Below are 24,752 nucleotides of genomic sequence, written 5' to 3'. Positions count from 1 at the left end.
AACCCAAAATACATCAACCAGAAAACATACAATGCAATGAGACATCGAAATTGTGTAGCTCTTTACAAGCTCTTGAAACAAACTAAACACGACAATTTAATTCACACAGTAACATTAATTTCGCCAATTCAAGGTTTCAGCAGTCGCCACACCTTTCCTGGCATTAGTGACCCCAGGACTTCCATGGGAATGTCTAGTCCTGGATATTGCCACAGCAAAGGTATGGCTCTCTCCTGTGAGATGCAAATATACAACTATCCATCCGGACAATGCCAAATTGAATCAACACGCCAGGCTAGTTACTAGACACCTCTTCGTCACTGGCCTTCATCATCGTTCACATTTGTTCACTCTTTCTATTTTTATCAACTACAGTAATCCCCCGTTTGGAACCTTTGAGTTGTGAAATAACAGCATTGAACCAGTGTTATAGTTCCCACAAGCAGGCTCGCCAAGACGCATGCGAGATACACCAAGTCCCAGGTGTATGTGTATTTGGCCAAGGCAGTAGAGGCACTCAAGAAGATGGTCTCCCCCAGCTTGGCTTGCATGAACTGCTCATCCATGGCAGTTACAGTCCTGGAGCTCTCCTCATAGAAGGTAGAGTCCCACCGGGGTGGAATGACAGTCTTTAGAGGTGCCCTGCATAGAATGCTCAGCTGTCCCATCGTGGAATCCTCCATCACCTCCATCAGAAGGTGTGGGTTAGCTGGACAAGTCAGGCCCATCATCGGAGTCAGTTTGCAAATTCGATGAATCCCCACTCTTTGAGAAAGCCTTGGAAAGCATTCCAAATTGCAATACAGTGAAAGTACACACTTCAACTTGCCAACATTCTACAATGTATGAGAAATACAGTTTACGCAGTAAATGTCTCATGACAAGAGTTGTGAATAAAGTTTCCCTATCATTAATATAGAAAATAGCCAACAAAATTATCCCATCTACTATCTGACCCAAATGGAGGATGAGTTAGTGGACACAAGTTCTGAATGGACAAAAGGAAACAAGTAAAAAACAAGCACAACAAAAAAACATACCATCCAGCATCATTGCAAATAAAAATTCAAACAATATACGGTGATTAACAATTATTTCTCACCCCCTTCAAGAGGGATGAGTTTGGAACAAATGAGAACACTCTAAAACAATCCTTATAGTGTTGAGCAAATAGTAACATACATTTTGTAAATTCAACTTTTCATCAGTCGCCACACCTCTCCTGGCATCAGTGACCCCAGTACTTCTGTGCTAATGTTTCGTCCTGGACATCTCCCTCCTGTGAGATACAGCCATCCATACGGATAATGTCAAATTGAATCAACACGCCAAGCTAGTCGCATCTTTATCACTGGCTTTTATAATCATTCACATTTCTTCCATCACTATTTTTCGACTACAACTCAACCAGACAATGCTGCAGGTTCTCTATTTCTGAGTTATCGACAGTCATCCAAATCTGTAGAGTCAGAAGCTAGGCCTGCTGATGTTTGGCTGAATCACAAAGCACACCTGATGCAGAGAGCGCTGTTGTTTACTAAGAGCACTGTGTGTCCACTGACCCATCCCACAGTGCTAACAGTTCCAGGCTGACCAGTGAGGAGGTTGGGTTGCTGGTCAACATCTTGGGAGAGTAGGGCTTATTTCCCTGTGAGGCCAATGCCCTCCCAGGTGCCGCAGTATGTTAGTCACATTGCATGCTGTTCAAAGGTGATGACGTTGGACGCCAACTGTCGTTGTTGGAGTGGGTCCCAGAAATTAGCCATCATCCTCTCAACGGTGCCAGCAAGCACTGTGACGCCATGACACCAGTACTGAAAATACCTTTCGGACGGGAAGTGGGAGGTGGGAAGCAGACAGTGTAGCAATCACACTCCCCAGGTAACTGGACAAGTGACATCTTCATCATGGACTTGAGACCACTTATGGTGTAATACTGTAATTTTGATGTGTATGATGAGCTTGATTCAATGTCAAATCTTTCATTTAGGGCTGATAATTGATATGTCTACTTTAGGCCTAACTCAATGCAAGAGCTGGACTATAGTTTCCCCAGTTCTGTCCAGTTCTTTCAGATAATTGTTTTTCCACATTTAGGTAGCCTGACTTAGATCCATTTCATTTCAACATAGCAACTGTAGGGAGTCGTTGTTGTCATTGAGGTATGTATTGACAAGCTTCTCTCTTGTCTTGCATCTATCGTGGCGGTAACGCCACAATCTAATTCTAATTCACATCTCTGGAAGATAGTAACAGAAGTAGAAGGAAGGAGATCATGTTATCTAAAAGGGTCACCTGACTTGATATACTGTACATTGAACAAAAATATAAATGTAACATGCAACCATTTTAATGATTTTACTGAGTTACAGTTCATATAAGGAAAGCAGTCAATTGAAATAAATGAATTAGCCACTAATTTATGGATTTCTCATGACCGGGAATACAGAAGTGCATCTGTTGGTCACAGATAACTTTTAAAAAAGTAGGGGTTTGGATCAGAAAACCAGTCAGTATTTGGTGTGACGACCATGCTCATCTCCTTTGCATAGAGTTGATCAGGCTGTTGATTGTGGCCTGTGGAGTGTTGTCCCACTCCTCTTCAATGGCTGTGCGAAGTTGCTGTATATTGGCAGAAACTGGAACACACGTCGATCCAGAGGATCCCAAACATGCTCAATGGGTGAAATGTCTGAGTATGCAGGCCAGAACTGGGAAATTCTCAGCTTCCAGGAATTGTGTACAGATCCTTGCGCATTACCGTGCTGAAACATGAGGTGATGACTGCGGATGAATCGCACGACAATGGGTCTTTGTGCATTCAAATTGCCTTTGATAAAATGCAATTGCGTTCGTTGTCTGTAGCTTATGCCTGCACATACCATAACCCAACTGCCACCATAGGGAACTCTGTTCACAACGTTGACTTCAGAAAACCACTCGCCCTCACAATGCCATACACGCTGTCTGCCATCGGCCCATTACAGTTGAAACTGGGATTCATCTGTGAAGAGCACTTCAGTGAGCATTTGCCCACTGAAGTCAGTTACAATGCCGAAATGCAGTCAGGTCAAGACCCTGTTGAGGACAACAAACAAGCAGATTAGTTTCCCTGAGACAGTTTCTGACAGTTTGTGCAGAAATTCTTTGGTTGTGCAAACCCACAGTTCCATCAGGTCTCAGACAATCCCGCAGGTGAAGAAGCCAGATGTGGAGGTCCTGGGCTGGCGTTGTTACACGTGGTCTGCGGTTGTGAGGCCGGTTGGACGTACTGCCAAATTCTCTAAAATGACGTTAGAAGCGACTGATGGTAGAGAAATTAACATTAACATTTAATCCCTGCAGTTAGCATGCCAATTGCACTCTCACTCAAAACGTGAGACATCTGTGGCATTGTGTTGTGTGACAAAACTGCACATTTTAGAGTGTCATTTTATTTTTCCCACCACAAGGTATCTTGGCAAAGGAGAAATGCTCACAAACAGGGATGTAAATAAATTTGTGCCAAAAAATGTAGAGAAATAAGCTTTTTGTTAGTTTTTCTGGGATCCTTTATTTCAGCTCATGAAACATGGGACCAACACTATCAATCAAATTTATTTTATATAGCCCTTCGTACATCAGCTGATATCTCAAAGTGCTGTACAGAAACCCAGCCTAAAACCCCAAACAGCAAGCAATGCAGGTGAAGAAGCACGGTGGCTAGGAAAAACTCCCTAGAAAGGCCAAAACCTAGGAAGAAACCTAGAGAGGAACCAGGCTATGTGGGGTGGCCAGTCCTCTTCTGGCTGTGCCGGGTGGAGATTATAACAAAACATGGTCAAGATGTTCAAATGTTCATAAATGACCAGCATGGTCGAATAATAATAAGGCAGAATAGTTGAAACTGGAGCAGCAGCACAGTCAGGTGGACTACATATTGTGTTTATATTTTTGTTCAGATATTTTCAAATGTGATGGAAGATCTCCTAATACATTAGCCAGATGCAGGGTAAGAATCAGTGTCTGCCCAAGAAAAGGCATGCTTCATTAGTTCCAGCCGACACTTTGTGACGTGATTTATGGGTGGAATTTAGGTCATTTATCTGTTTATTTATTTATTTTAGTTTCGCTCATCAATTGAAACAAGCACATTGTGATTTATATTGAGAAGTGTGAATTTTATTAATTGTAAGGTTCCTGAATAACTAGATGTTGGCGTGCATATCTGACCTATTTAGGATTCCCCTCGTCCAACCAAATCTCATTACTTCTATTTGGTTCATTGTCTAACATAAGGGATCAGAAAGCGTGCTATATGGTTATCTAGAGGGAAATTGTCAGTCAACTGAAGCGAAGCAGAACCAGTTTATGCAGGCCCAATTTAAGCCCCTACGACTACCACATCACCACAGAATTACAATCTGTCCTCCTGCTACAATGCTGTACATCACTAAGGTTGCATAGTTTAATCTTAAATGGATGACACTCAATCTTAAAGCTGCAATATGTACATTTTTGGGAGAGCTGATCAAATTCACATAGAAATGCGAGGTATAGATCTTACTGAAAGCAAGTCTAAGAAGCGGTAGATATGTTCTATGTACGCTATTTCTATGCTTCCCGTTCTTAAGTTTTGTTTTTTAGTCTTTTACTTTCCGTTTTGTACTCAAGCTTCAAACAGCTGAAAATACAACGTCTTTGGTTATTGAACAGATATTTCACAGCGGTTTAGATTGTACAATGAGTCTCTACAAGTGTTTCCCAAACTCGGTCCTGGAGACCCCAAGGGGTGCACATTTAGTTTTTTTCCCTAGCACTACACATCTGACTCAAATAATCAAAGCTTGATTATTTCTGCATATTGCACCTTTAAATCATATGCAAATCATTCAATGTCTTCATTCAATCTCTGCTCCATACATAATCCATATAGGCCCCTCTGAAAGTGAACAATATGAAAGCTTTCCTGTCCCTTCTCCTGAAACTCCCATTGTTTCAATAGGAACCTAATGGATACCATCTGGGGGCTCCGTCTGTGCTAAGACAAGGGAATTAGTTCTCTCGCTGCCACCACACTCCTACTGGTGCGCTCCCATTCTCCTCCAGTAATGACTGTCTATCCAATTTAGTCCCCTCTCTCTCCAAGGGGGAATACATCTGCAGTGTCCCTAGCTGTGGATGAAAGGACATGGAGGTCCCGAGGAAATTGCATTTGCCTCGCTCTCCTCTTCTTTCCTCCAAACAAAATAGGTACCTCCTGTATTTACTTGACATGCCACTGGGTTGACACTTCTTTTCTCTTTTCCTTCTCTTTCTCTCTCTCTCTCTCTCTCTCTCTCTCTCCCAGCGGCTCCTAAGGGCCCCAAGCTTTTGATGACCCCCACCAGGGCAAAGGTAGGGGATACGGTGCGCATCACCGTGCAAGGATTCCAGGTAGGCGCTGGGGTTCCTGGGGTAAGTGCATGGGGGTTTATGAAACCGGGGGGCCATGTTCAGTTTGGGATAGGACGGTACAGGGGAGATGTGCAGTTAAGCCTGTCGAGTTTTCTGATATAGTGGCCATTCTTACAGGGTGAGAGATATACCATATGTCTTCTCGGTCTAAGGCTAGCATACTGTTTCTTGTTTGGAAAAAATCATAAGTGCACTATTGGAAAAAGTGACTTGTTCGAATTTTTGGGGAATTGTTTTATCTTTTCACATGTATTTTTTCAATGTGGGTTTCTGACTATGCCTCAAGGCAATAAACTATTTCAATGAGAAATAAATAACCCATTCAAAATCTGTTTGTTTATGGATAGCTCCAATTCTCTGATGTTTTTTTATTTTCTTAAGTCTATCTCCTTAAGGCAAGCATCTCAAGCTAGCTGTTAGAGGATTGCTCAGCAGAGCAGAGTTTGGGTTTGTACCTGCTAGAGCATTCCAGTCAGGAGATTGTCCTTGTGTAACTACCATCCTCTGCCCCCAAAAATAATAAGTTTCCAGTAGTAGCTGATCCCCATCTCAGTGACAGGAATAGGGATGCCACAGTGTTGGCGCTGCCTGCTAGAGCCAACCAGGTGGAGAGTACAAGGCAAATTCTGATAGGCCATGCTAATGGACCAGCACACCAATCACCTTTGTTACTTTTCATTCACTGCTTCATGAATTTCTGGGCATGATAGCGCTGTGTGTTTTTATAAAGTGTTTGTTTTTCATTGCTTTATTCTGGTTTGCTACTTTCAATCTAATAATGGCACTTATTCGGTGCCTTGGGTTTAGTGTAGCAGTTTAGAGTCTGGGCAGATGTATACGACTATCTCCACCCACTAATGTCATATTATTTGAAGATCTCCTTTGAATAGTGTTAAGAATGGTCACTATAAACAGGCTTGACTGGGACATACAGCCAATTGGGCCCTTCGGAAACAAACATCCGTGCATGGAGATTCATCCCAAAGAAAATCTCCCTTATCCTTCACTGGACCAAGGCTCTAGGGTTTCACTAGTAGATAAGATGTAGTGCTAAGACATATACCTATCTTGTCTTCTCATTGTGTGATAAAAAAAGATATCAGTATCCCCTACGGTTTAAAATATCAGAATTATACATAATCACACAGGGTGGGCTTTTAGTTTTCTTTCCACTTGATATGCTTTGTCCCCACTCTGTATTAATCCATATGAAGATAAGAAAGGCCCTGGTGCTTTTATTGGAGCTGTCTTTTTCATTTAGGCTCTGTAATGCCGTTGGGGATATGTGATAGGACCTTTCATGCTTTTTATCTTGATAGACCTTATGCCATGACTGCCCCTGATCAACAAACTACTTTCACTTCTGTCACCATGTGAATTCTTTGGTTTCAGAACTCTTATCAGGGCAGTCATTTTTAAAGGTTACACAAGTCACACTAGCTTAGTCAGAATGATGACACACCAGCTCCTTAAAGGCATACATTCAGTTCATTAAAGCATTTCTACAGTATGGGTCACACAGTGACAAGAGTCAAGTCGTGGTATTTTCTTTAAGACCCTGTGCAGTCATATACATTTTCAATTGTGAAATGATAATAATGTCCTTGTAGTGTGCGAGCTGTTTGAAAAGACTACCTGAAATGTCAGCCTGTTTTTTTGTGGGATGGAGTTTTGGCCTGCCTGGTGACGTCACAAGGTGGCAAATTAGTTAATAGACCAATAAGAAAGAGAGTTTCAAACCTCTGCCTATAAAAACTAGTTTTCAGTTTTCCACTCCCCACTCAGACCACTGCTCTTGCTAATAAGCAATTTTTTTTATTGTTTTTGACCATTTTCATTAAAAATAATCACGGTAATATACTTAATTGTTACCCTGAAATGATTTGATATTGAGATAAAAACGGTTGCATTGGGCCTTTATTAAAAGGGCTGGGAGGTCACATTTCAAAATGGTAAAAGAAAATCTAGTCAGATTATCAATAGTTTATCTCAATGGAATTTCGTTCTGTTGCATCACACTTCAGGAATAGACATCTATCTTTTTCTGGCCTTTCGCTCAAGATGTATGACAGCAACATACTTGGCCCTCAGCCCTGCAGTATAAACTAGATGAAACTGGGTTCCCTAGCTGGATTCACAGAAACAGAAGAAACGCCTGTCCTTCTTTGACAATGTGTGAAGTGATCATAATTCCTGATGGTGTGTTGTTCCCTTTGAATAGCATTTGAGCGCCACAACCCCTCGTTGCACTTTACTACTAAACGCCCTCTCCTCCTCTACTGACATGTTCTCCAGCTGTTTTGATTTGAATAACATGTCTGTATCCAGCAGATGGCAGAAAATACATCCAGAGGAGTACAGCAGAAAGGCTTCTTCCCTCAGAGGGAGAATTATGTGACATTTTGAAAAGGGGAATATTTTGAAACTGGGAAATTTCTTGAGAGGCATGAGCATCTGAAAACAATTGCAAATGTAAATCAAATCATATTTTATTTGTCACATGCTTCGTAGGTGTAGACTAACAGTGAAATGCTTACTTAGGGGTCCTTTTCCCAACAATGCAGAGCAAAAGATAAAGATAAAAAAATAAAGATTACAATTGTTAAAAAAAAAATGGTAACAGAGAAATAAATACATAGTAAATAACGAATAACAATAAGGAGTAAAAATAACAAGGCTAAATACAGGGACTACCAGTACTGAGTCGATGTGCAGGGGAATGAGGTAATTGAGGTAGCTACGGTATGTACATATAGTAGTAGTAAGTGACTAGGCAACAGGATAGATAATAGGCAGCAGCAGCGTATGTGGTGATTTCAAAAGTGTGTTTGTGTGAGTGTGTGTGTGGCGTCAGTATGTAGTGTTGATTATTAATTCATACTGCTAACGTACCATTGCATTAGGGAATTGAGCTTGTATTATTCATGTAGCCTTTGCTCTTAATCTCTTGACTGGGACTTAAACTTGTTCCCCTCTTGACCAACCCTCCCTCACACACACTTGTGGTGGTCTGTCAATAGAATGAGGTGTTCCCTGAGCCCCTCTTCACCTGGACCCGGGTCGGGGGCCGTCTGCTTGACGGGAGTGCTGAGCGGGATGGGAAGGAGCTGATTCTGGAGCGAGTGCCAGCCGAACTCAACGGCTCCATGTACCGCTGCACGGCCCAGAATCCTCTGGGCTCCACGGACACGCACACCCGCCTCATCGTCTTTGGTATGTGTCCAAACTCATTACCATATTCTGTCATCCTAGAGGGCATTGCAGAGAATCACAAATGTAGTACTTGTTCTTGTTCATGGTATGTTTTATTCCCACTAGTCAAAGGAATATCCTCATTCAAATTTCAAACACCATTAAAATTGTGTTTCAACTGTTAATATTATGCATCCACATACTCTGAAGTATTAAGCAATGCATTTATGTAAAAAATATATATTTATGTGCCCATTTTTAGATATGAATTATCAATGCGAACTAAGTGCATGAGTAATAAGTGATTGTATCACTAAATGACTCAGCAATGCCTCTAGTACAAAGGCTGATTTATGCAAGTGAGTAATGCCCCTCATGTGGGTGAGTAGAAATCCAACAGCCATGGGAATCCCACAAGCAGCATGTAATGTACCCATTCTCTCCAACACTGACTACTAATAATCACATGAAGGGCCCATAATAGAATAAATGATCTTTGTTGTTGACAGTGTCATCTCTTTGTTCAACGACCCACCTTGAGCAAGCTAGATCAGTCTTTTCATGATGTGCTGCTATTTATCGCAGTTCCAAAGTCCTGAGTTTGCTTTAGTTGATGTGGGAGTTGGCTTGCTTGCTGACTCTATTACTGCTGAATGTCCTGCTGCCCTGGTGTGTTTGCCCTTGGGCCCTGTGGAATGACTGCATCCTGCGTGAGAACTTGATCAGAGGCCTGTCAATCACGGCTGCTCTGTTTTAATCAAAACCGCTGCAACGAGGATGAAGGTCTTCTCCCCTGTATTATATATTATCTACTCTCGTGTTAGAGATAACTGCCATGCAAGAGTTGGAATATATATATATATATATATATATATATATATATATATATATATATATACGTTCCAGGGTTAGTTTCCAGGGTTAACATATGCACAGGACATGTGTGTAGCAACCGCAGGACAATCAGAGGGTAAATCAGCTCAGGTCCATTCAGCAGAGAAGGCCATTCCACACAGTAATCTGCCTGCACTGCCATTAAGAAATTCTCTGTCCATCGTTTGATAAATCCGCACCCGGTCATCCTCCAGTGAGCAATGTTTAAAAAATATGGTAGTGAAACTGTCACTTTGGGAAGGTGTTACCTTTGGGAGCGTTTTGGTAGAAAGAACACTAATGCCTATTTAACACCCTGATGCTACGTGCAGAATGTTGGCTGTCTGTGTGTCTATGTCTCTGTCCTAGTATAGATGGCTTCCACTCATGTTTAGAGGAGCAGAATGGTGATTGAGTGACCTTGAAACCGTCCCCGGCGGCCTTGAAATGGGACACTTCCCACTGGGCCGAGATGTCAATTCAACATCTATTCCACATTACTTCGGTGTAACTTCATTTAACAATGACATGGAAACAACGTTGATTCAACCAGTGTGTGCCTAGTGTGTTCTCTCTCCAGGGGCAGAGTGGATATTTGGAGCTCTGCTCTCTTGGCAAACTGTTCATTATACATCATCAAGTATAACAGAGTATAAGGATGGCATGCTATTGAGACTCTCCACTGGCAGAAAGCAGTACTCATATCTTGATCATGAACATATCCTTGTACCCTTGGTGATTACACTGAAGTGACTCATCAAATCAAATGTTATTTGTCACAAGCTTCGTAAACAACAGGTGTAGACTAACAGTGAAATACTTACTTATAGGCCTTTCCCAACCATGCAGAGAGAAAGAAAATGTATAAATAATACAAAAAGTAATAAATAACATGTAATAATAATAGTAATAATAAATACACAATGAGTATCGATAACTTTGCTATATACATGGGGTTCCAGTATCGAGTTTATGTGCAGGGGTATGATGTAATTGAGGAAGATATGTACATACAGTGTCTTCAGAAAGTATTCATACCACTTGACGTATTCCACATTTTGTTGTGTTACAGCCTGAATTCAAAATGTATTCCATTTTTTTTTCCACCCATGTACACAAAATACCTCATAATGACACAGTCAAAACATGGTTTTAGAAATGTTTGCAAATGTTTTGAAATTGAAAAACAGAAATGTCTCATTTCCATAATTATCCACACCCCTGAGTCCATACTTTGTAGAAGCATCTTTGGCAGCAATTACAGCTGTGAGTCTTCCTAGGTAAGTCTCTAAGAGCTTTCCAAACCTGTATTGTGCAACATTTGCCAATTATTATTTTTAAAAGTATTCAAGCTCTTTCAAATTGGTTGTTGTTCATTGCTAGACAATCATTGTCAGGTCGTGCCATAGATTTTCAAGTAGAGTTAAGTCAAAACTGTAACTCGGCCACTCAGGAACATTCACTGTCTTTTTGGTAAGCACCTCCAGTGTAGATTTGGCCTTGCGTTATTGCCCTGCTGAAAGGTGAATTAATTTGCCCGTGTCTATGCTTGAATGCTTGAATATATGGAGAGTGGTACTCAGTAATGTGTTGTATTTGATTTGCCACAAACATAACACTTCTGTATTCAGGACAAAAAGTGAATAGCTTTTTGCAGTATTTCTTTAGTGCCTTGTTGCAAACAGGATGCATGTTTTGGAATAGTTTTATACTGTACACGCTTACTTCTTTCACTCTGTCAATTATGTTAGTATTGTGCAGTAACTACAATGTTGTTGATCCATCCTCTGGTTTCTCCTATCACACTCATTATGCTCTGTAACTGTTTTAAAGTCACCATGAGGCCTCATGGTGAAATCCCTGAGGGGTCTCCTTCCTCTCCGGGCAACTGAGTTAGGAAGGACGCCTGTATCTTTGTACTGACTGGGCGTATTGATACACCATCTGAAGTGTAATTAATAACTACACCATGCTCAAAGTGATATTCAGTGTCTGCCTTTTAAAAATATCTCCAATAGGTTCCCTTCTTTGCGAGGCATTGGAAAACCTTCCCGGTCTCTGTGGTTGAATCTGTGCTTGATATTCATTGCTAGACAAAGGGACCTTTCAGATAATTGTTTGTGTGGGGTACAGAGATGAGGTAGTCATTAAAAAAATCATGTTAAACACTAGTATTGCACACAGAGTAAGTCCATACAACGTATGTGACTTGTTAACTAACTATTTAGCAGTGATATGGCTTGGGGTAGAAGCTGTTCGGGGTCCTGTTGGTTCCAGACTTGCATCTGTACCCCTTGCTGTTCGGTAGCAGAGACCAAGTCTATGACTTGGGTGGCATGGAGTCTTTGACAATTTTTAAGGCCTTCTTCTGACATCGCGTGGTATAGAGGTCCTGGATGGCAGGGAGTTCGGCCCCGGTGATGTACTGAGCCATACGCACAATCCTCTGTTTGGCCTTTCGGTCAGATGCCAAGCAGTTGCCATACCAAGCGGGGATACAGCCAGTCAAGATGGTCCCAATGGTGAAGCTGTAAAACGTTTTGAGGATCTGAGTACCCACGCCAAACCATCTTGAGGGGGAAAAGACGTTGTTGTGCCCTCTTCACGACTGTGTTGGTGTGTCTGAACATGACACATTATATATGTGACTGGTTTCAGGAAACTAGGCGTATGTCACAAGTCACGACTTCACAGGAGAGCCGTTTGAACGTAAATGTTTTTTTTTTTTTATCAAAATGCGTTTACAAGTTTATCAAATTTCAAAGCAGAAATACTTCCCCATTGTTCTTCGAAAATGCAGTGTATGACATACCATTTTGTAGATCTGAGTCTCTACTTTTTGACAATGTAAAAAAAACATTTCAAATGTTGCTACATAAGACCGAATCCAGGTGGTGAGTCACATATGTGACCGACCGCCTCGATTCGGTCTTATGTAGAAACATTTGAAAATCCTACATTACAGTATGTCTGCCATTTTGGAGTTGTAGTGCATGTGATGTTTCAAATTCAGCATTGTTCACACCCTCTTAAGTCTTTACGCTACAGAATACAATGACATTGTAGATGATTCTGTGCTTCCAACTTTGTGGCAACAGTTTTGGGAAGGCCCATTCCTGTTTCAGCATGATAATTCCCCCGTGCACAAAGCAAGGTCCATACAGAAATGGTTTGTCAAGATCAGTGTGTAAGAACTTGACTGGCCTGCACAGAGCCCTGACCTCAACTCCATCGAACACCTTCGGGATGAATTGAAATGCTGACTGCGAGCTAGGCCTAATCGCCCAACATCAGTGCCCAACCTCACCAATGCTCTTGTGGCTGTTTGGAAACAAGCTCTCGACCCGCTGCACTTCAGCCCCGTCGATGTAAATGGGGGTGTGCTCGTCCCCCCCGTTTCCTGTAGTCCATGATCAGCTCCTTTGTCTTGCTGATGTTGAGGGAGAGGTTGTTGTCCTGGCACCACACTGCCAGGTCTCTGACCTCCTCCCTATAGGCCGTTTCATCTTTCCAGTGATCAGGCCTACCACCATTGTGTCGCCAGCAAACTTAATAATGGTGTTGAAGTTTGCACCTCAATGCAGACGTGGGTGAACAGGGAATACAGGAGGGGACTAAGCACACACCCCTGAAGGGCCCTCATGTTGGTGGATGTGTTGTTGCATACCCTCACCACTTGGCCCCTCTGGAATTCCAGGATCCAGTTGCAGAGGGAGGTGTTTAGTCCCAGGTTTCTTAGCTTAGTGATGAACTTGGAGGGCACTATGGTGTTGAACACTGAGCTGTAGTCAATGAACTGCATTCTCACATAGGTGTTCTTCTTGTCCATGTGGGAGAGGGCTGTGTGGAGTGCAGTAGCGATTTCATAATCTGTGCATCTGTTGGGGCAGTATGTGAATTGGAGTGGGTCCAGGGTGTCTGGGATGATGATGTTTATGTGAGGTATGACCAGCGTTTCAAAGCATTTCGTAGTTACAGATGTGAGTGCTAAGGGGCGATAGTCACTTAGACAGGTTACCTTGGAGTTCTTGGGCACAGGGACTATGGTGTTCTGCTTGAAACATGTAGGTATGGCAGACTAGGTCAGTGAAGACACTTGCCAGCTGGTCAGTGCATGCTCTGAATACGCGTCCTGGTAATCCGTCTGGTGCTGCAGCCTTGTAAATGTTAACCTGTTTAAAGGTCTTACTCAGCAGTGAAGAGGCTGGCTGTCACAAACACACTGATTTATCTCTGTCTTTGTGGACTGAGTAGGGAAATCGCATGTGGATGCTAATAGATCAGCAGTTTATTTTCTGCTATTGCCCTCTTGCCCCACCTAACTGCTGCTCTAACTTACCAGAGAGCCCAATGTCCACAGCTCTATTAATACAGGCTCACCAGCGGGATGTCATTTAACATGAGCTTAAAGAACGTAGAGTTCAGCTTCATTAGACCCCTTACCCATGTCAGCTCACTATTTTCTCATCATCACTTCACTTCTTTTCCCTTTCTCTCTCTCTCTCTCTCTCTCTCTCTCTGTCTGTCTGTCTGTCTGTCTGTCTGTCTGTCTGTCTGTCTGTCTGTCTGTCTGTCTGTCTGTCTGTCTGTCTGTCTGTCTGTCTGTCTGTCTGTCTGTCTGGCTCTCGCTCTCGCTCTCGCTCTCGCTCTCGCTCTCTCAATTCAATTCAATTCAAAGGGCATTATTGGCATGGGAAACATATGTTTACATTGCCAAAGCAGTGAAATAGATAATAAACAAAAGTAAAATAAACAATGAAAAATGAACAGTAAACATTACACTCTCAAAGTTTTTAGTGTAATAGTATCATATTATGGCTGTACAGTGTTAAAACAATATCTCTCTCTCTCTTTCTGTTTACCCTCTCTCTATTTTCCCTTCATCTCTATCAACAGAAAATCCTGCCATGATGAAAAACACTCAGAGTCCGAACAGTAAGTATGGCACCCATGAAGACCACTCACAGAGAAAGTTTATTTTGTAGTCTTTTAAAGAGCATTTCTCCTTTTTGTTTGTTTGAATGTTGTTTTTCTCACACATTTTTGAAGATGTATTTGAATACATTTGAGATGACAAGCATGCAATCTGTATCCTAAATGGGACAGTAACAAATGACTAGCTACTAGCTACTTCTTGGTTAGGGTTTAATGGACAGACAAACTGACGACAGGTGAACACTGTCTGTCATTCTATCGTCAACAGAAATCTCTCCCCCTATGTTCAGATACAATACTCCTTCAGTCACTATCCACTTGTATACATTTGTGAGAACTGTGAGATTAGGGTTGTTTCATACACACTGTGGGGCCTCATTTGCAGTGCCTCCAATTATCATATGTTAAGATGAGGGATTGTCAAAAAAAGCGCAGAGGGATATGAGGGTTGTCTTTCTCAGTCTCTCTCTCTCTGCTGCTTTGCTTGCCATATCTTACGGATGTAAATTTTAACATGCAAATGATCCGGCAGGAGCAGGTTTGCCACAGCAAGGATAGAATCAGGTCAGTGAGGAAGGTACCGATCGCGGAGCAATGCGCCTCGCATGCAAGTCAAATCGGTGTAGAACATGGCCCGAGAGGTCGCCACACAAGTGTCTGATCGCTCAGTGGCTGATCTGCCAACTCCTCCCTCTGTGTGTGTGGGAAGTCCACCCTATCTGTCAGTCAGCACAGAGGCCACAGCAGAGAACAGCAACAAACCACATACCTTTTAAGGGCCACCATCCATCTCTGTCAGAGTTTCAACCCTCTCGCTGTCCTAACAAATGTTTTAGAATATTGATGATAATGGAAATTAACTGAGGTATAGAGAATCATGGAAAGTGGGGCAGTGGCCCGTAGTAGTTGTTTATTGCAATCCTACTTAAACAAGCGGAATGCGTAAGGCTATTACAATTGTTGTTCTAGAATGAATATCATGTTTAGCATCATTAACATCAGTGGAGAATGTGGTTATGTTGACATAAAAGCAAAGAGCCAGGATTCCCAATTGCCCTTGTTTTGAAAGGCTTTACCGGGACATAATATCTGACCAGATCTGCTCTGGCGGTATATGATTTGGTTCCATTCATTTTTATTACGTAGAAAGGAAATTATGACCTGACCAAGAAGTAACTGACCAATCAGTGTTTTTATTGAGATTAAAGTGAGATTAAAGAGATTAAAGTGTTTTGTCTAGTGACTGGCAATTATAAATAGTGATTGTATCTGACTCTTCTCTCTTTTTCTGGCCCTTGCAGATGGAGCCCCTCGCGTGGATGTAGTCGGACTAATATGGATGGTGCTGTCCCTGGCCCTCACAGTGACTGTGGAACTGACGTGAACCCTCCCAGCCAACACACACTCTGTATACACACACACAACACACAGTAGACCCACAGAGACACACACACACACAAACAATCCCAAGCCTTTCCAACACACATACACACACCACATACACATACCACAAGCCCAAAACACCACCACACCACAAACAGACACACATACAACCACACCACACAGTCCTGCAAGCCTTTTCCAGTCATCCAACCTGCCCTCCATGCATCAGTCGTTCAGGAACCAGTGCCACCACCCGATGGGCCTCTACTCTGTTTTTGAAATGAAATAATAACAAAGATTATAATATAAAGAAAACAACTTCCTGAACATGAGAATAACCACCTCCAGTATACCCCTTCCCCCGACCACACCTTCTTTTTGTTTCTTGTCACACCTCTGCCTGTTGATCAATAAAATTAGTTGTTAAAAAAGGAAAATAAAAAGCATTTGGGTTTGTTTTGATATGTTCAGTGTGAAGAGAGACACTGAGCCGACGAGTGTGGGAGGGCCAACCAGTTGTCCCATTCACTGGGCTGTGTTGTACCCAGTCTTTAAGCTACACATAAACAACTGGGAACAAATGTGAACGCTCAATGAGCACATTCTTTTTTATCACGATTACAGGTATTTCTTTTCTTGGATGGCTTGGAATGTACAAGAGGACTAAACGCAAAGAGAAAATGGAAAATCTCCTTTTTGAGTGTATTTTGTGTACATCTGTGTAAATATTGAAGATAATCAAAGAGGTTTTATGGGTTCAGGTTAGGATTGGTTGGTGAAGAGTTGGGAGGGTTTGCAGCAGCTCACAGCCTTTGTTTGTATTTTCTCATCCTTTATCGCTGTTTCAAGAGATAATCCTATAGGCTGTCAGGACAGAACAGTTTACAGCCTTCTGATCCCATTCATTCAGTCTCTACATCTGTGTGACAAGTTTGAAAATGAGGACAGAAAAAAACAATGCAAATATCCTACATTATGTCTGCCGTTTTGGACTTGTAGTGCATGTGACGTTTGACAATTCGTTCTCCTTTTCGTGTTTTGCAGTGGTCAACACTGCATCTCATTGTCACTGGCCTGTAATCCAGTTATTTACTTGTTACATACTTAAGTGACATTGCATTATGTACAATATGTAACTCTTCCCCCTGACATCTCCTAGTAGGATCATGTTAGCCACCATTTCAGGAAGATGCTCACCTGAAGCAGAGTGCTAACAGGGTTGTTGCATTTGTTTCATATCACCTGTATTAAAATGGAGAGATTATCAAATAATCTGGCTTGACTTTACTTCTACAACCTAAGGGTGTTTTAAATGACATACAGTAAAACTGCCTTACTCTCTTTACTATGGAAGATATATAGGCCTACCTAATAATTTATTTGATCACATATTGGATAACAGGTTAATATACATACATGACCTTTAGAATAATCATATTCCAATATATGAGGAAAAATTATGAATTATACAAATGTCCTCTCAACACATCAACTATGACTTTCTCTACTTTGGGGCCATGACAAAGTGTATATGGAGGTATTTGGCAGGAATGTTTGATGACCTTCCAGAGGTCAAGAGATTATCCCTTGGGCCTTTTCTATACAGAAGATCTACAATAAAACTGCCAAATATTTCAAGTTCAGTTTCTGGAAATAATTAGGTTGGAATATACAGTATTCTGACACGGACATTAACCCCTTTATGCTGATCTGGATACAGTGGGGTCCAAAATGATTGACACCCTCTTAAAAATGAGCCAAAAATGACTGTATAAAATAAATCATTCATATACAGAGCTAATCTATATATAGCAAAGCATGACAGGTGTACAAAATCAAGCACACAGCCAAGCAATCTCCATAGACAAACATTGGCAGTAGAATGGCCTTACTGAAGAGCTCAGTGACTTTCAATCGTCTGTCCTCGGTTGCAACATTCACAAATGAGTTCCGAACTGCCTCCGGAAGCACAAGAACTGTTCGGCGGGAGCTTCATGAAATGGGTTTCCATGGCCGAGCAGCCGCACACAAGCCTAAGATCACCATGCACAATGTCAAGCATCGGCTGGAGTGGTGTAAAGCTCGCCTCCATTGGACTCTGAAGCAGTGGAAACGCGTTCTCTGGAGTTATGAATCACACTTCACCATCTGGCAGTCCGACAGACAAATCTGGGTTTGGCAGATGCCAGAACGCTACCTGCCCAAATGCATAGTGCCAGCTGTCAAGTTTGGTGGAGGAGGAATACTGATCTGGTGCTGTTTTTCATGGGTCGGGCTAGGCCTCTTAGTTCCAGTGAAGCGAAATCTTCAGAATACAATCTTCAGAATACAATTACATTCTAGATGATTCTGTGCTTGGGTAAGGCATTTTCCTGTTTCAGAATGACAAAGCCCCGTGTAACAAAGCGAGGTCCATAAACATTTCTTATGTAGAGATCGATGTGGAAGAACTTGACTGACCTGCACAGAGCCCTGACCTTAACCCCATCAAACACCTTTGGGATGAATTGGAATGCCGAATGCGAGCCAGGCCTCGTCACCCAACACCGATCCCGACCTCACTATTGCTCTTGTGGCTTAATAGAAGCAAGTCCCGCAGCAATGTTTTAACATCTAGTGGAAATCTTTCCCAGAAGAGTGGAGGCTGTTATAGCAGCAAAAGTTGGACCAACTCCATGTTAATGCCAATGACTTTGGCATGAGATGTTTGAAAAGCAGGTGTCCACATACTGTTGGTCATGTACTGTATACTGTTTTCTCAAAATAATTGGGAAATTATATTATTTTATACCGATAGAATTGCTCAGAGAAAGTTATTTTGTTTAACAAGTTAAACATATTTTTCTCAAGAAGGAAGGGGTCAAAATTATTGACACCCCTGTCTTTGACCTTAATCAATCAATCACATTCATTTATAAAGCCCTTCTTACATCAGCTGATGTCACAAAGTGCTGTACAGAAACCCAGCCTAAAACCCCAAACAGCAAGCAATGCAGGTATAGAAGGGCCACATGACCGTTGGATGCAAAATAGCCCTGTAACATCAAAGATCAACAACCATATTTTAGAGTAGGTATGGGGTTTTGTTCTGCTTATACATTCTCATTTAGACGCCAAAACGACCTCTTATGTGCAAGGCCAAAGAGTTCCATTTTCATGTCATCTGACCAAAGCACCGGTTCAAAGTGCCAATGCTGTTTAGCCATGTCCAGGCATTTACATTTGTTGGATCAGCTATGATTTATGCAAATTGTCTTTTAATGACTTGAATTATTCTGCCTGAATAAAATGCACTTCATTAATTTATTTACAAAATGATCAATTCTGTGAGTGCATGATATACTCATTTGTTTTCCTATTTATGTTTCTCAGAGCCCATCTGAGAAAAGAACGCTTCCAGTCTTTAACTTACAAAAAGTACATGTGGATCTTCATTGAAGGCCATCCATGATAAAAGAGACAGTAGACCAAATTAAAGTACACCACATTGAATTATGAAAACTGTTTGATATCCTAGCTCTATAGTATGCATTTATGCTGTGTTCGCATTATTTGAAGGGCATGCATATCTGATTGCCAATGTAATCAATTTTGTGAAGTATGCAATAATAGTTTTTCATGAGTACATCAGTGCTTTTTCAAAGGGGCTCAGACCAAATGAAAAAAATATAGAGTATGGTAAATATATTTGCTTGAATTACATATACGCATCACTTGCTTTGTTTGTTCATACTTCAGTGCTAAACTTGTAATCAGAATTACCTTAAGGTTATTTCGTCCTCTGCTAGTCATGTAGCCACAGCGTTCACTTCCCCATATCCTCCCTTTCATGATCTTAATCTATTACACAATCCACCCATCCTCCAAGAATAACGCTTGCAGTAGTATGGTTCACCTCAAATAGTTATGGCTGTTTAAACTGTTTACATTTCCCATTTTCTGTCCATATGATATCACAGGAGGGGAAGAGGTGAAAGAGTCTCCGCACAACACTGCACATGCTGGCAATCGTTTGTTCTGCAGTGCTCCTGAATGGTACACCTGAGACAGCGGCGGCACAGAAGAGAAGGAGCTGCCTTTGTGGCACACCAGTGAATTATTCACGACTAACCGTGCCTGCTGAATCCAGATCCCTTTACGGGCCTCTGGAAGCTATGCTATCAGATGGCCAAATAGTGTTTATGTCACAGAGGACTCTCGTTCAAATGGCTACCTGAGTGACACGTCTCCCTGAGTGTCACTGCATCGCTGCTGGACCAGCTCTTTGTTGTGACCCTGGACTCAGTCAAGCGTTATCGGCAACACAAATTCAAATTTGACAGCTCAACTGCAGTGACTGAGCGACAGGACTCCAGCGTGACAGAGATGTATGTGTGTATGCCCATTCAGTCTATAAATATGGATGATATTGTCAGACTCATACAGTCAACACTCCTTTTTGGCATTGAGGCTCCGACGGTTGGCTGACTGCATCCCTCTTACATGATACAATACGTGTTCATCGGAGTGTGATAGAAATGACAACATCATTAATACTTTAACACAGTCATTTCGTTCGAAACTAAAAGTCTGTGCTTAAATTACCAATGTATGGTTAAGCTTTATTTGGATAGTCTGAATTTTCCATATGTACTGTAGATGCTCTACAGATTGTCATACTATCAACAAACTATCTGTGGATAAGCAACTGTTTGCAAAGGTTACGATTAGGTTTAGGTTTAGAATAAAGGTTAGAGTTGGGGTAAAGTTTATGGTTAGGATAAGGGTTAGTAGATAGTTATTTGAAATGTTACTGATACTCTGTAGAGCATCTACACTCTAAAAGGGTTACCAAAACGGTTCTTCGGCTGTCCCCACTGGAGAACCCTTTATGGTTCCAGGGAGAAACCTTTTTGTTTCCATGTAGAAACATTTTTGGTTCCATGTAGAACCCTTTCTACAGAAGGTTCTACATGGAACCCAGAAGTGTTCTACCTGGAACCAAAAGTGTTCTAACCTCAACCAAAATGGGTTCTTTGAAGAGATATCCTGTGGGGAGAGCTGAAGAACCCTTTTAGGTTCTAGATAGCACCTTTTTTTCTAAGCGTGTACAGATGGACTATCCAAATAAAGTGTTACCAAATGTATAGTTACATTTTATATGAACATCACCCCTGGTCTCTTTTCCCTCTGTAGCTGAGCCAAAACCAATGTGTTGTATAGTGTGTGTTGCATAGTGAGAGACATTTGCTATTGGCTTTTGCCTGTGCAAACAACTGTATCCTGGTAATTATGGCCTCAAATGCCTCCAATCAGCCTTTCGCACGCCTTAGTCAAACCCTGTTCTCAGCAGATAGCAACCTGCCATGTGTTTAACTGGAGAGGGAGTGTGATATATCAATAGAGACATATGATCCAGGCCACTCCTACACATAATGCAAACATTAGGCTAAAAAGCACAAATAGTCTGAATCCAAGTTTAACCTTGTGGTGGTATACAGTCGTTTCCAAGTTGTTAAAACACTTAAATACTCACTCAGTAAACAACATCATAAACTCATCTTGAGTTGAGTCAAAAAACATTCCGGTATGAATATGTTATTTTCTACATAGTGAAGGACAGAGCAAATATGATCACCTGCTGCAAGTAGAACGTGACCGCTTTCCCACCCCTCCAGTGAGGGATGCAAATAGTGTTGCTGCAAGTATCAGTTTACCCAGAGAGAGAAAAGAGAACAGACACAGTCATCAGATCTCTGCAGCACGCTGGGTGCCGGCTACCATTGGCTAAGATGCACTGAAAGAAATACCCAGACAAAAAGGTTGTTAAACTTGGCAACTCATCCGTTTAGATATGCCCATAGCAGACCTGCTGGGTGTCCAGTTTGACATTCACCTGCTGGGGAGGCTGACGTGTTCGTTGGCCGCTGTGCTGCTCATCTCCTGTGTATACAGATTCTACAGCCCCATGGGTACAGGCCTCCTTCAGACGGGCCCACTGAAGCACCCAATGGAATCTGTCGGAACTGCAAGATGGAACTGCGGCCTCAAAGCACAGCCAAACATGACTCCAGAAACAATGGGGACAAACAGCCTGGCCACTCACAGATTAGCCCTGTGAGGGATGACCTGACACCTGACAACACCAATACAGGAACAGGGGAAGGAGAATTGCCCCAGACTAAAGATGTTTGCCGGCTCGCAAACACTGAAGAAATGGTTACGCCGCAGGATGGATCAAATGTAGAAGACAACAGCTTGGAGTTGGAGGGAGAAGTCCCTGCTGTGTTTGTTGAGGAGGCTGAGATAGATATCCCCATGTTAGTTGAAGAGGCTGAGATTAAGATCAGATATTGCAAGTTTGGAGCCACCTTGAAACTCCCTTATCCTAATAACAGTGGTCTGGCCAGCCCATCTGTCCCCTTCCTTTCTGCAGAGGCTGGAGGTAAGTGTGGGGGTGGGTGTGGACAGGGAACTGAGGCAAGACCTGGGGCTGCATGGGGCCTACTCCACCTTCCTCTCAAAGGCAGAGATCACATTGGAGGATGCCAACCTCGTGATGGAGGGACCTGAGAAGCAGAGCGTTGTGCGAGGAAAGATTTATGAATACTGTGTGGAATGTTCCTCGCACTCCATCACAGACTCCATATTAGGTCTGTTTGAGGGGAATTCACTGGACTCACAGTCGGTGGAGTTTGGAAGATGTGGCAGCAGCCTCACTGAGCCTCCCCACTCTCGGGCCTCTTCATCAGGGGATCCCAGCCCTGTCAGCCCACTCAGTCCTACCACAGACACCAGGCACCCCAGTGCATGGGAGGTGCACAGCCTAGAAACCATAGCTGGGGCCAAATGTATAAATCTGCCTCCAGAAAACAGCTCAGAGTTGGAGATCTTTAAGTTTGATTTGGGCAACTGCGTGGAGGTGGAGCTGTCTAAGAAGCATGGGCAGGCCCCTCTGCAGCAGTCAGCTCTTAGAGTGATGTCTGACAACTACCTCCAGATCCTCAGGGACCCAGGTCTGTATGGGAGGCTGAGAGCAGGTGATCAGGATGAGATCCAGAAACAGCGTATGAGAGGAAGGCAATTCCTAATGGCAGGCAACATGGGCCCTCAGGACTGGGTGGGGAGTAGTCCTCAAGGGACAAAAAGGGAGCAGGGAGTCACCACCATACCATGTAGTGGTCTCTACTATTATGATGATTATAAAGACAGCTGGCACCCACTGTGTCCCATCCATCAGGAAGTCATCTCCAAAGGCTGTGCCATGTGCACTATGGACAACTACTTATTTGTAGCAGTGGGGGGCAGCCAGCAGGGTGCAGATAGAGAGATGAAGCCTTCCAAGAGAGTGTTCTGCTACAACCCCGTAACATCAATTTGGAAAGAGATCAGTCCTATGAACGAGTCCAGGCCCCACTGCAAACTGGCAGCCCTGCAGGGCTACATCTATGCAATCGGAGGGGAGTGTCTGTCTACCGTAGAGCGCTATGACCCCAGCTCTGACAGATGGACTTTTGTGGCCCCACTGCCCAATGATACATTTGCTGTGGCCCATCATGTCACAGTGTGCAACAGGAAGCTCTTTGTTCTAGGAGGAACACTGAGATACACACTGTTGCACAACCCAAATATCAACGTGTGGAGGAAAAGCTCAATAACGGGCAGCAAAGAGAGAACCACCGAGATAGTGGGAGTGAGAAACTTCCTATATCGCTTTGATGTCAGCCCGCAGCTAGGCATCAGTGTGTACCGCTATCACACTGTGGCACGACTATGTTACGAGTGCTGCACCAAACGCCTTGACCAATGCCTCGCCTTCCAGTGTGTCGCCTTGGACGACACCATCTACTGCATGAGCCACCAGCTCACCATGAGCTTCCGGGCTGAAGAGATCTCTCCAAGATTTGTAGCAGATGATTTGAGTGTCCTCTCTGGAGCCAAGGGCATCCTTTTCCCGTTTGTCCTCTCACTTCCTGATACGAAGGCTCACCAGACCAGGGTGTAACCTGGAATGCTTCTCCCCAGCACAGACAAGGGCAGAGCAGTGAGGGAGTATCTAATTTACTTGTGCACCAAGGCCATTTTTCAGAGCTGAGTGTATCCTACTGAGAAGCACAGCTGTCTTAATCAGAGGCAATGAAAGTAAAATATTAACATCATTAATGGTAATTCGATTACTGCTTGTTTAGATTTATTTAGGGTACACTGCCATAGAAATTCTATGTATTGTGAAGGTGTTTTGTTCTTTTCATTTTCCTCCTGCCTTGCACTACATTACTCCTAAATCATGCAAGATGTGCACTTTCTCCCCTGTAATAATTCATAAAAAATTCTTAAGTTAATTCACTCTAGCCATAATGCTTTGGAGCAGTGGGGTAATATAGTGATAATCCATCACAGTTGGTTACTATACAGGGAAGAAATATTACTCACACAGGGACTGGACTCAATACAATTACCCACATGTGATCTATAAATATGACATGATGTAAAAGGTTGTGACTTACAGCATAATGTATGTGAGCTTCAATAAACAAAAGTAATTGCTCATTTTGAATCTCCTCCAAGATTGGGGCATAGTATACGCCTGATTTCTGCGGTTGTTTTCAACATTGTTGATATAAGGATAGCACTGAACCATGTTCAGTTATTCATGTACCAAAATAACGAATGACTGTAATGAAAGTACAAATATTTATCCTTACATTTGTACATTATTAATCAACAGAAGAAAGAAATATGTAGATTTTATTTGAAGGTTACTTATCTAAGCAGTCATACAACTCAGTTGGAAAAAAAAAAACTGTAAGCATTTTGTGCAACAATGTGCTAGCTATTATGTCATGTGGTTAAACATTATTAAAATTAAATAAATGTTCCTTCCAAACAGTGACAGATTTCCAATGATAATTCATCAACAATCTAACAAAGAGAGCTCTGCTGTGTGATGTGTC

The 24,752-nt window shown here is 42.4% G+C and overlaps 1 protein-coding gene and 1 pseudogene across 3 annotated transcripts in view; both read left to right on the top strand.

Moving 5' to 3' along the window:
• The window catches only part of LOC110528004 (immunoglobulin superfamily member 21), a 274,749-nt gene extending 257,658 nt beyond the window's left edge, over nucleotides 1–17,091 (top strand). For 2 of the 3 annotated variants that reach the window (XM_021609765.3, XM_090241215.1), the window contains 4 exons: nucleotides 5,330–5,436; nucleotides 8,457–8,649; nucleotides 14,398–14,436; nucleotides 15,738–17,091. In XM_021609765.3, coding sequence (XP_021465440.2) covers nucleotides 5,330–5,436; nucleotides 8,457–8,649; nucleotides 14,398–14,436; nucleotides 15,738–15,820 — 422 coding nt within the window. In that variant the 3' untranslated portion in view covers nucleotides 15,821–17,091. The remainder of the gene's footprint in view (nucleotides 1–5,329; nucleotides 5,437–8,456; nucleotides 8,650–14,397; nucleotides 14,437–15,737) is intronic. The other variant, XM_021609767.3, reaches the window with a different exon arrangement.
• Nucleotides 17,092–21,529: 4,438 nt separating this feature from the next.
• Nucleotides 21,530–23,908, top strand: LOC110528966 (kelch domain-containing protein 7A-like; annotated as a pseudogene).
• The last annotated feature ends 844 nt before the right edge of the window (nucleotides 23,909–24,752 follow it).

This window comes from Oncorhynchus mykiss, chromosome 7 (assembly GCF_057628025.1).
Source record: "Oncorhynchus mykiss isolate SJ-2025 chromosome 7, ASM5762802v1, whole genome shotgun sequence".
In the NCBI taxonomy this organism is placed as follows: domain Eukaryota; kingdom Metazoa; phylum Chordata; class Actinopteri; order Salmoniformes; family Salmonidae; genus Oncorhynchus; species Oncorhynchus mykiss.
This window is presented reverse-complemented; position numbering and strand designations above follow the sequence as displayed.